General features: G+C 34.1%; 1 protein-coding gene and 1 pseudogene across 1 annotated transcript; one reads left to right on the plus strand and one right to left on the minus strand.

Annotated features, from left to right (window-relative positions):
• Positions 1-4,781: 4,781 nt before the first annotated feature.
• LOC149416584 (histone H2B-like) lies at positions 4,782-5,153 on the minus strand (annotated as a pseudogene).
• Positions 5,154-5,448: 295 nt separating this feature from the next.
• LOC149416585 (histone H2A-like) lies at positions 5,449-5,823 on the plus strand. The gene has a single exon (XM_089641410.1). It carries the CDS (start codon positions 5,449-5,451, stop codon positions 5,821-5,823), a length of 375 nt encoding a protein of 124 aa, XP_089497536.1.
• The last annotated feature ends 5,985 nt before the right edge of the window (positions 5,824-11,808 follow it).

The raw sequence follows: 11,808 nt of genomic DNA on the forward strand, positions 1-11,808 counted from the left end.
CATTTGACGACAAACTTCTAAATTTTAAATCCTATCAGTTCAGAGTATTTGTAGGATGTGCCTATATATGAATGTTAATGTCCACGTTAAAGCTTAATTTAGTATCCAGGTTACCATTATGTACAGTCAAACTAGAAAAATATAAACAAAGAACCATTATGATTCTTAAATTTAAACTTTAGACTCTCGGTCACTAAAGTTATTTCTAATAAAACATGTTGATTTGAATAAGATTTGACGTATTTTTGCCACCTGATATTGATATTCTGAGCTTTGTGCGACGGGGAAATGCGGTACTTGTACTTTACTTACTGCTCACAATATCCAAGTGCGGAACACTGCGATCGTACTAACTTTGTAGTCCCAAACGACAACAGGACAACCGTCTACAGTTTTACGACAATGTTATTCTGAAAAATATGAATTTGAAATGATAACTGCGCCACAGAGAGAGTTCACGCCTGGAGTTCAAACCAACCGAAATAGGGAGTTCAGATACTAACTTTTTAAAACATTTATTTTTAAAATGATACAATTTCATGTTGTTGGAAAATTTATTTCTAATTTATTTATTTCCCAGCCTTTTTGTTTGTGTGTAAACACTTGAATGGTTAGCTCCAAAGATATTACATGTGTAGCCCACGAGTTGATGTACAGGAGAAACAAAGTTGGGCCTAGGACACTTCCTTGGGGAACTCCAAATTCGGTTGGGCGAGAATGATTTATTTATTTATTTTGAATTTTAACATATTGGGTTCGATTAGTTGTAACTATGAAAGAGATCTAGGTCTTTTCATGTTATTCCCATTGCACTTAGTATATTTATCAGTATGTCGTGGGATATCGTATCATATGGTTTTGAAAGGACAAGGAAGATGGAAATGCATTTTTCCCTTATCTAAGATTGAAACAACAAAGTCTGCGACAGCAGTAATCGCTTCATCAGTACTTTTTATAGGTTGAAATCCGAGTTGGTTCCCAGATATTGGGTGACTGCTTTTTAGATAATTAATCACTAACGATGTATTATATTAACAATGTATGATATAAAGATGTCCTGTTAAATTTTACTACTTCGTGGCTTGTATTTCTTCGTCTTTACTGAATTGATCCAGGCTGCAGCCTTCAGAGTGAAGATTGCACTGATGATAGCCAACCTTCCATAGAAGAACGCACTTGGAGAAGGTGATTTTTAAACTAGGTATCCAACTGCACTGTAATCTTTATAAAACTAACAACGAAAATATGACATTATTTTGTACGTGAAAAATCACCCCAAGAGCGATGTACCAATTAATAAGACCCAAATAAACTTTTAAAACTAAGAGATTTTTTTCAAAGTATTTTCGGAATATATTTTTTTATATATGATAGATTACTTATGATTCACTGGAAATCTGGATCCTCAACATAGTTAAATCATTTAATAAAACCTTGTATCTTGCGTTTCCTTTAAAATCACCACGTAATTTTATTACTTCTAATTATCATATAAATAAATCGCCACTTACAAAAGCCGTCGAATATCCAGACGCATTTATAACCATTCCAGCTGCTTTCTACGCGTTGTCATATATTCCCCACATGACGGAAGAAATACAAATCATTACATAATATCTTGCCATATCAATCACCCCCTTTTCCAATGCATCCCATTTCCTACGACTTCTCCCCTCTTCCACCTCACCACCCAACCCCTCCCGTCCAATTCTTCACACTTCAGGATGTCCGGGAGTGGAGTGGGGAAAGAAGGCAATAGTAGGGAATAGCGAAAAACTCGACGGAAAATGAGAAGGAAAATACCCATTTAAAAGTGGTGAAAGGAGACAAAAAACTGCTATTTCCAGCGCCCTAATGAGTCGTGAAGTGAGTTCAGGCAATACGGTGGGACACATGGGAGATATAAACTACATATATTATAAGCTTTTTTGGCATAAACCTACTCTACTTTGGCTCGCAAGCTTTTTTGTTCATTTTATCCCGTTTCGGGCGAAAGTCGTGCGAGGCTGTCTTGCAGAACATTTTTCAAAATAGATTACTTCGAGAAACCCAATTTTGTGCTGAAAACATAAATTACTTTACAGAGACGTTTAAAAAAAACCGAAAAAAAATAACCGAGCTTTGCTGATAAACAGTAAATTAATTACGTAAACTTCCGTTAATATTTCTTTGATTCTTTACAGGCAGGTTTCAACTGAATTTTCGGCTCTTTTTAATGAAGCTTTTTTAAAATTTAATCCCATCATACAAAGCATCGTAGGTTTGATAAAAACAGGAGAAATTTACCGCGACCCAAGCCACGAATGTGAGAAAGGCACGCTAAGGAATTTGATTGATTAACCATTTGAGGTAGTACTTAAACTACCTTCGTATTTCATTTTGTTCAGATTCATTCCACGTCTAATTCGATAACTGGGTACACTATTATTAAATTAATTAATCTATAATGATAATTTTTATTAACGTTGGCTGCTTATCTAGTTTAATATTAACTATGAATTTTCTTACATATTAATATCCGTATCTCCTCGAAAACATTAATTTCTGCACACATTGAATTGAGATAATTTTAATTAGGTCGTTGCCTATATAGCTTTATGAAATTATAAAATAAAACATTTACATTTTGAGTATACATTTACATAACATATTAAATTTAGGTAAAATAATGCAATTCTTACTAAAAATATGTATTAATAACCTTATTACATTGCATTATCAAGTGAATCAAACGCTTTAGTCGGGTCATGCAAAGATATTTTTTTATTTTTTATCACTCATAAAATAGATCTACTTCATGTGGTCCAATAAATATATTCATATGTACAATTTAACTTTTTTTTTCACTTCTTATACTACATCATTTTTACATTTTTCCTTGAATTAGCTTAAACTAGATGCATTTTCAATTTCATCGGAACTTGGCCATACACTTTTAATTTCATCAGGAACTAAGCTATACATTATTAATTTCATCAAGAACTAAGCTATAATTTTTTAATTTTATAAGGAACTAAGCTGTACATTTTTAATTTCATCAGGAACTAAGCTATACAATTATACATTTGGATTTCTTAATACATATAAAACACGATTGTGTTTTTATTATGTTTTTTTTAGTCATTTGTGTGAGATTGTTAATAAATGTGTTTCAGGAGGATATTCCAAGGTTAAAATGTGTAGCATTATATCCTATCTGCTTATCTCTGCAGGATTGATGTGATGATTGGTTGCAGGTGTCTTTCATTTGACCAATAATTTCTCTTCATGTCCTTATGTAAATTTATTTTGAATCGTATTACAGAAAACACTACACAAACTACCCATAGATGACTACCTACCATTTGTCTCGAAGAATTATCAGGGTAGATTGGTGCACCATAATAATCCAGCAATCCTCTGTATATCCTTTTTACAACTGTCTTCGATAACTTGTACTGTACCTGCCATTGTTATATTCAGTTTATTATGTTATGTACTGTAAACTTATTATTGTACTCCTGAACAACTTATCTACAGTAATATATACATGTAAATGCCTTCAAGGCGTAAATAAATAAATAAATACATATTACATAATATTACTTTACTCTTTGTCCTATATATTTTTTAATAAAAATCTTGTGTACCAACAATTTGGATTTTACAATTGGTTTTATAAGATAGTACTTACAAATCAAAGCAAAATATGAAACAGAACAAGACGTAGAAAAATAAAAAGATAACGGTCTTAACTGGGAATCGAACCCTGGATATTTGTTTATGCAGTATATTTTATAGCCATAATATTTAACATTTTATTTCTAGTCTATACTTAATTTTTCTTACCGGGACAACGTATTTAACCATTCGACCTAATATTTATACTTCAATTTTTTTCCATATTTTTAGCAGCTATCTTTTGAATTATCACAAAGTTCTAAAGAATTGGTTTGTAACCTAGATAGTGTCCCGGATAAACATATTCAGAGATCCTGGGTTCTTGTTCTGTTTCAGGTTTCGTTTAGATTTATTATTATTATTTTTTCTTCAACCTTTAAAAGGAAAAGTCATTCCAATAAAAATTTATTGTTTTATATTCTAAGATTTTCTACTACTCTTTAAAGGCATTTGATTGTGTATCGAAGAGGATAAATAATATGTAATAACGATCTTTCAACGATCAGTTCTCTCTCTACTGCACCGTTATGGAGGTATGAAAAAACGTTACTTTATCGTGGGTTCTTGGATATCAAATATTCTTGGGAAACAAAAAAAGTTGTTTTATCTTAATGTTATTCAAACTTCCGCTGCTTTACCAATCGTTGTGGTTTTAAGATAAGTGACAGGTACATGATTAGAAATTACAGAAACGTTTTTATAAGATTATAAATTTTTGCCATTCGGAAACTAAAGAAAATACTAGGTAGTTACATAAAATGTATTTTTTGGTAAGGATGTTTAGTAAAATTGATGTAAAAAACCACAAATAAATAAAAAAATTATTTTATTACATTCATAGTAATACACAAAGACAGTAATTTTCACAGAATATTTCATCGTAGATTATCATAAAATAATGATAATATGATCAAAAGTTACAACTGAACTCTCATGAAACACTTTTATTATTATTTGAATACAAATGCATGTGAATTTTAAATATGCAATACAATGATTAAAGTATAGAAAATAACGAAGGCATCTTTAACTTCTCCCTTTTTCTAATAAACGACGCAGAGAGATGCTACCGATTACAACGGAGCTCTCAGCGGCAAGACTCTGCTTGAGCCAAAATGTTTTTACTTGGAGCTGGTATACTTGGTGACGGCCTTGGTGCCTTCGGAGACCGCGTGCTTGGCCAGTTCCCCGGGCAGCAGAAGTCTGACAGCGGTCTGGATCTCCCTGCTGGTGATGGTGGACCTCTTGTTGTACTGGGCCAAGCGGGACGCCTCCGCTGCGATTCGCTCGAAGATGTCGTTAACGAAGCTGTTCATGATGCTCATCGCCTTGGACGAGATTCCAGTATCGGGGTGCACCTGCTTCAGAACTTTATATATGTAGATTGCGTAACTCTCCTTGCGTTTGCGTTTTGATTTCTTCTTATCTTTTGTGATGTTTTTCTGGGCCTATCCCGACTTCTTGGCAGCTTTTCCACTGGTTTTAGGCGGCATGTTGTAGTTTAGTAGTTGTAGCGTGGTGTTGGAAAAAATACGATAATTCAATAGGTAAATTTTCAGATCATATCACTCTCAGAACGGACCGACGGCTTTCTCCCCTCGCTAGAATAATCGAAAACACACAATGCGCAGGTCGCTGAGAGAGAGGGGGGATAAGGCAGATGGTGCCAAGCGTTCGCCGTGAGCGTAAATAGAGCGAAAATACGGTTTCATAATCATTCGAACTCAAGACTCCGACCGAGTCTGATCTACTACTGCAGCAGTCCAGGAAAGCAGCTACTACTTTATCATGTCTGGCCGTGGCAAAGGAGGCAAGGCGAAGGGAAAGGCAAAGTCCCGTTCTAGCCGTGCCGGGCTCCAGTTCCCCGTGGGTAGAATCCACCGCTTGCTGAGAAAGGGCAACTACGGAGAAAGAGTCGGCGCTGGAGCTCCAGTATACCTCGCTGCCGTGATGGAGTACCTAGCCGCTGAGGTTCTCGAGCTTGCCGGCAACGCCGCCAGAGACAACAAGAAGACCAGGATCATCCCCCGTCATTTGCAGCTGGCCATCCGCAACGACGAGGAGCTCAACAAGCTGCTCTCCGGCGTGACCATCGCGCAAGGAGGCGTTCTGCCGAACATCCAGGCCGTTCTCCTGCCCAAGAAGACTGAGAAGAAGGCGTAAACGATTCGCTGAAACACATTGAAATGACCCTTGCCTCCTTTGACCCATGTTCTTACGATTGTGGAGTCCAAAAGGCCCTTTTCAGGGCCGCAACACTTTCACATTTATGCATTACAATATTCGATATCCTGTGAGAACATAATTTTAATAATTCCTATTGCACTGTGTGTGAATGTCGCGAGACTGAATGAATTGGGGGGCGGGGTAGACTTGCGAGTGTCTGGCTATTCCAATCTAATCATAATAGTATATAACTCGCCAATTACTCGCACAATCTCAACTTATACACACTACAAACAATTACTACACTTACATATTTTTTCATGCACATTGCTAACATACAAAACTAATTTATTAAATTTCTTTATTCTTGGCGTAATAAATTATTTTAAAAGTATTTGCAATTAATTTAAAAGTCTAAGGTTATAAACCAATTCTTTAGAACTTTGTAATCATCCAACTATGGTAAAAATTAGTTTTAAAATATTATAATTAATTCTTAATTTGATATATGAGATCGACAAAAATGACGTATTACAATTGGGTCAAAATGGTCGAGTGGTTGTCCTGGTAAGGCAAATCCTGGTTTCGATTCCCAGTTGAGACCGCTATCTTTATAATGTTCTGTGTCTTGTTCTGTTTCGTTTAGAATTATTAGTTCACATTTATGCATTTAACGATATTTTGAAATATTAAAATCCGCTATCACCCGTTATTATTTCATGTTTATATCTCAAAACCGAGGGAGAGTTACAAAAAAACATCACATAGTCATTTCAGTTGAATTATGAATCTCAATTATTAATATTTTTGTCCCGAGGGTGAATACGGTCAGAGTGAAATAATGTTTTGGGATGAAATATTTCTTTGGCGTAAATAATTCAATTTCAACCAAATTGTTTTCATATTAAACTTGTCGAATTTCAATTTTATTTTCTGAATTACCTACACGTTGTACTTTGCACATTAATTTACAATTTAAAAATCTTTTTACTGTTTTGAATATGTTTATGAATTATTCATTTGTGATGAGAACGGAGTTGTTTGTTTCTAATTAATGAAATATAAATGAATTATGAAGTAGCAGATTCGAATATTCATTTCCTCGTTAAATTGTCTTAATTTATAATTAATTATACTTTTGTTTTGTACTAATTGAGAATTATTAAATACTTTAGAATGTAGCTATAACTTTGTGATTATCCATTATACACGGATAAGTTATTATGTTTAAACGACTATTTTATTTTACTATACGCGACCGGTTTCGGAACTGCCGTTCATTCTTTCCGCAAAATATACTAAATTTACATTACAAAACAATGCGTGAGCATGATATATTACTGAGTGTTAAAGTGGGGGTGGAGGCGTGACTAGGGATTAGTGGAGAGTCATAAAATATTCACGGGTTATTTAATAAAATTTTTGCCTTTTTCAATTCAATGTCTCGAATGTGTAGATTGTATAATGTGACGATATAGACAACTTTACAAACACCTTCCTATAAAAAATATGTGCTAATGTTATTAGTTATAAGCAAATATGGTGTGATAGTAAATATAAGTATTTGAACTAAAACATTGTTTTACGGCGCTCTATTATTATTTATTTTACTTGTAGCATCAATTTCAACTAATAAATAAATGAAACACTAAGTGCAGGAACCAAAACTGCATGTATCAGACCGGTATTTTTAAAATGTTTTGTGTAATGGAAGAACCGATGAATTATAGTAATCCAACCATATTCATGCACATTGCACATAGACCAACTATGCAGCATTCCGGTTTGTTTGTTACATTCAAATGCGAGCACTGCCCCATTTATAAAATCCTTTGTTAATTTCTAAGCGTAATGCCTCCTTTGTTAGACAAGAAATGCATTATCTATATCCTAAGCAAAAGATAAGCACAGTTTTTACGTGCAACTGCAAAGTGCACCCTGTAACGCTGAAACCGACTCCTTATAATAATGACCTATTATAATTCGCTCTTTGAAACTTTCGTGCGCAGCGCCTGTTAATTGTGTAGCCTAACTTCGGTTGCAATGGCCGACCGTTAAAAGTCAAGTCATGTTTCGAGGCAGTTAACTTTAAGGCTTTATCTCGGGCGAATCGAAAGCTCTCAGCGAGCCAGAGACGGCAGATGTCGTGAGGATCTTTCATTCGTAAAGTTTCCCATAATTTAACTCGAGATATGAAAGAAGCATGACTTTAACCCGGTCGCAAATGTCATTAAATTTATTTAAGCTCTCGTAACTTACTCTCTAATTAATCTACAAACTATAGCTATATTAAATTCTCATCGGAAAAAGAATTATGTCATTACGTAGCTACACGTCTTTTAAAACATTCATCACGTATCACGCGATCGCTAATTATTTCAATTTTTAAATTATTTATATTATTGTAAAAGTAATGTTTATTGCGTGATCTATTTTTTTCAATATGGAAAGGGGCTTATCACAAACGGTGTGAATTAGATTATCAGGAGTGGCGGATGTATAAATCCATCACTCCAACTGTGGTGCAAGGCGATTGGTTGAGAAAGTCTGGATGCAGAGATGTGTGGAGGGTCTTTTTGTGGAGAGGAAGGAGTGAACATGGGTCTTGAAGAGTCCCATGTTGTAGGAGGGAGGAAACACAGAGGCCGGCAGCTCGTTCCACAGCCGAGCTGTTGAACTTAAGAACGAATCGTAGAAGCGACCCGTTCACATGTGACAAATGTCAACCGTGTACAAATGTTGGGCGCGCGTTTGGCGTGTATCCCGACTACGCACCGGTGCCGAAGGGATCAATGACGCTAGTTCCTCAGAGCATCTTCCATTGTAATACCGATAGAACAAGGACAGCATACCTACCTGACGCCTGTGCTCTAAAGATTGCAGTCCGTCTGTTAAGATTGGGGAATCTATCAAACGGACCGCCCGTTTTTGCATAGAGTCAAGGGTTTTTTTCAGGTATTTAGGGGCTCCGGACCAGAGATGGCTGCCAAATTCGACAGTAGGGCGCACTTGCGATTTGTACAGGGTCAGCAGTTGTGTACTATTAAAGTATCTGCGGGCCCTGTACAGTACGCCCAGCTTCTGAGAGGCCAACTTTACTCTGGCTTCGATGGAGCCCCCGTACCTGAGCTGGTCACTTATAGTTACACCAAGCATATCAATGGAAGGCCTGTTAGGAAGATTGCTTCCGTTGAAGGAGACTAGATTATCATTTGGATCCCTTTTAGACGTAATCAGACAGGATTGGGTCTTTGAAACATTAAATTCGACGAGATTATTTTTACCCCAGGAGGAAATACTCTCGAGATAACCGATATGATGTCGTACGTACGACAAATTGTGTGTAAGTATGATTACTCCTGACTATGTCAAATAATATGGTTGTATGAAGACATTTAACATTAACACGTAGTTAGATTTACATTTTATTTTTTACATTCCGTCAATCTGACCGTACTCAATTTTTATTTCGTAATTCCACACTCGGACTTATGTGAAATGCGAACTGAAATGGAGATTGGCCCTGTCAGGTCCATGACAAAAATAGATGGGCGGAACGAGATGATATTATTATATTTTATGTATGACTGGATTTTATAAACCTTGTTCGGCGGTCGTGGGAAATGTCATTGGCCGCCGGTAGACCGTTTTATTGCATTGAAATATCCTTTATCAAACCTTGGAAATATTTTATTATTTTCTGTTAGATTTGTTATACACACACACGAAGAAAAATGATACTTTTAAAAAGTTGACAGCATACCAACTTCCTGATAAAATATTAGTCATTAAGAATATATGGAGAACACGTGTTTTTTCATAATAAATTTCAAGACGGAACGCAACAATATCAGTATGTCAATATCACTATCTATATTTGTATGAACACGTGTAAAGCAGTCCTCATAAAACATTCGCTATTGACTCATACTTTGGTAAGAACACTGACTGATATTCTTTTAATTCATTTGTTATAGGCCTGCAGTCCCATTTTTAACAGGAAAATTAATAATATGACCAGATTTTTAATAAATTAACGGTATTTCATATCAGAAAGTTTTCTCCGTGCAGGGTGTCCGCACAAACTTTAAGGGTGATTCTACATGATGACAGAAGTTTTTGCATCTCCGGGGTCTTTTGCAAACTCTCTGATTAAATAAAACTCCGGCTTCAACAAAGCACTTGGATTTTTAATGTGATAGATTGACAATGGCACAGATATCTTAATTGCCAGACGGTTGGAATAATATGGACCCCAACCTAGAGGTTCATCCCTTATTTATTATCCCTTCGGTAATACAATACTCGACAGCAGATGTCATCTATATAAAACCTCATACACTTCTACGAGTATCATCTATAGATGAGTTCTTACATTAATATCAAAGAAATGACTTGAGAAAAAATCTTTTAAAAAAAGTGAAATCATGTAAATTTCCTGATAAAATATTGGTCTTTTAGAATATAAGTAGAACACGTGTTTTTTTTTCCTAAAATGTCAAAACGGATTTTTAATACCATTATCCATTGTGGAAATGACTTGCTCAGTGTGCCTGTTTGTAAATTGGTTTTGTTTATACGCACCATTGTAGTGGCGTATTATTACATGCTGTGAAATAGTCACTTCACCTTATATTAACTGAAAATGATTCAGTAATGATATTAATTCTCTTAATTATTTTAGATTGTAATTCACAAAATTCAAATTAGGTAATTAAATATTATTTTTTTAATTCATATTGATGAAAAGGCATGTCTAACTTTTCACTAAACTTTACTCTGTAACTTTTCACTTTAAAACCTCACTTTGTAACTTTTTACTATAAACTTTAAATATCGCTTTGAAAATGATTGCTTTACAATCTCAATTACAGAAAAACATTTTGTAACTTTACACTGTAATATACATGTTTGACTTTTCACTTAACTTCACTCGGTAACCTTTCACTTTAAACTCGTCGCTTTGAAAATTATCACTTTATTACTTCACTTTATTTTGTTTAAATTTTATAACTTTACAGAATAATATACACAAGTAGTAGTGTATATAAGTTCTCTTTTAAGCACAAGCCTCAACTTAATCAGGAGAGTGTAATATAAATCAATATTATTAAGTCTTAATAAAATTTATTGAGAAATAAATACAAAAAAAATAATTTTAAAAAAAATTAAGTGATTTAAAAAAAAAGAAAAAAAAATTATACTATTTTAGAAAAACCAGTAAATAAAGAAACACTATTATTTAATCTCCAGAACATTTTAAACACACAGGCTTGAATAAGTAAGCAATTATATCGCATCGAGTGGCCATTTGAATTCAAGAAAGTGTTAGGATTAGATACTTGTAAATTAGTTCATCGATTTGTATGTGTCCGAATATTATATGGTCATCAATTGAATATGTATATAGATGATGTCACTCATATCAAATCTTCGAATATCGAAACTTTCCAATCGATTATCTGCCATCTAACAAGTGCTAATAAATAATTGTTAATCCACTTGAAGATAGCTACATAATTAAAAAATTTGTTTGTCAGATTTGGAATAAGTTATTATTACTATCTTGTCACATCCAGTGCCATGTCAATACTGGGAAAACCTACCTTTCCACTCATGTAAAAAATAATTATGTTATCAGTCGTAAATCTGTTTTTTGTAGTGTTTATTTACATTTATGTTTGATGGAATATAACAGTAATTTAAGGCAAGAATCAGACAATTTTTAATTATAAAATATTGTTTTTGAATTAATCAAAATTTAAAAAAAAAACATATTTATGACTTGTTAAAAAAATCGTGATTGATTTATTATCATGAATGATTTTATTACGTTTTTTTTTTAATTTAATTATTTTTTAGTAAAAGGTCAAGAGGTAAAGTCACAAGGAGGAAATCCATAAATGGTTTTATTTTGGATTTACTACACGATAACACGTTACTAACTAGTAAAATAGAACCTGTAGATTTCCAGAAAATTAA

Source organism: Hesperophylax consimilis, chromosome 16 (genome assembly GCF_061612785.1).
Source record: "Hesperophylax consimilis isolate HC1 chromosome 16, BYU_Hcon_1.0, whole genome shotgun sequence".
Classification (NCBI taxonomy): Eukaryota; Metazoa; Arthropoda; class Insecta; order Trichoptera; family Limnephilidae; genus Hesperophylax; species Hesperophylax consimilis.

Excerpts from the sequence above, each read along its gene's own strand:
- LOC149416585 (XM_089641410.1), top strand. The coding sequence starts at position 5,449 with ATGTCTGGCCGTGGCAAAGGAGGCAAGGCGAAGGGAAAGGCAAAGTCC.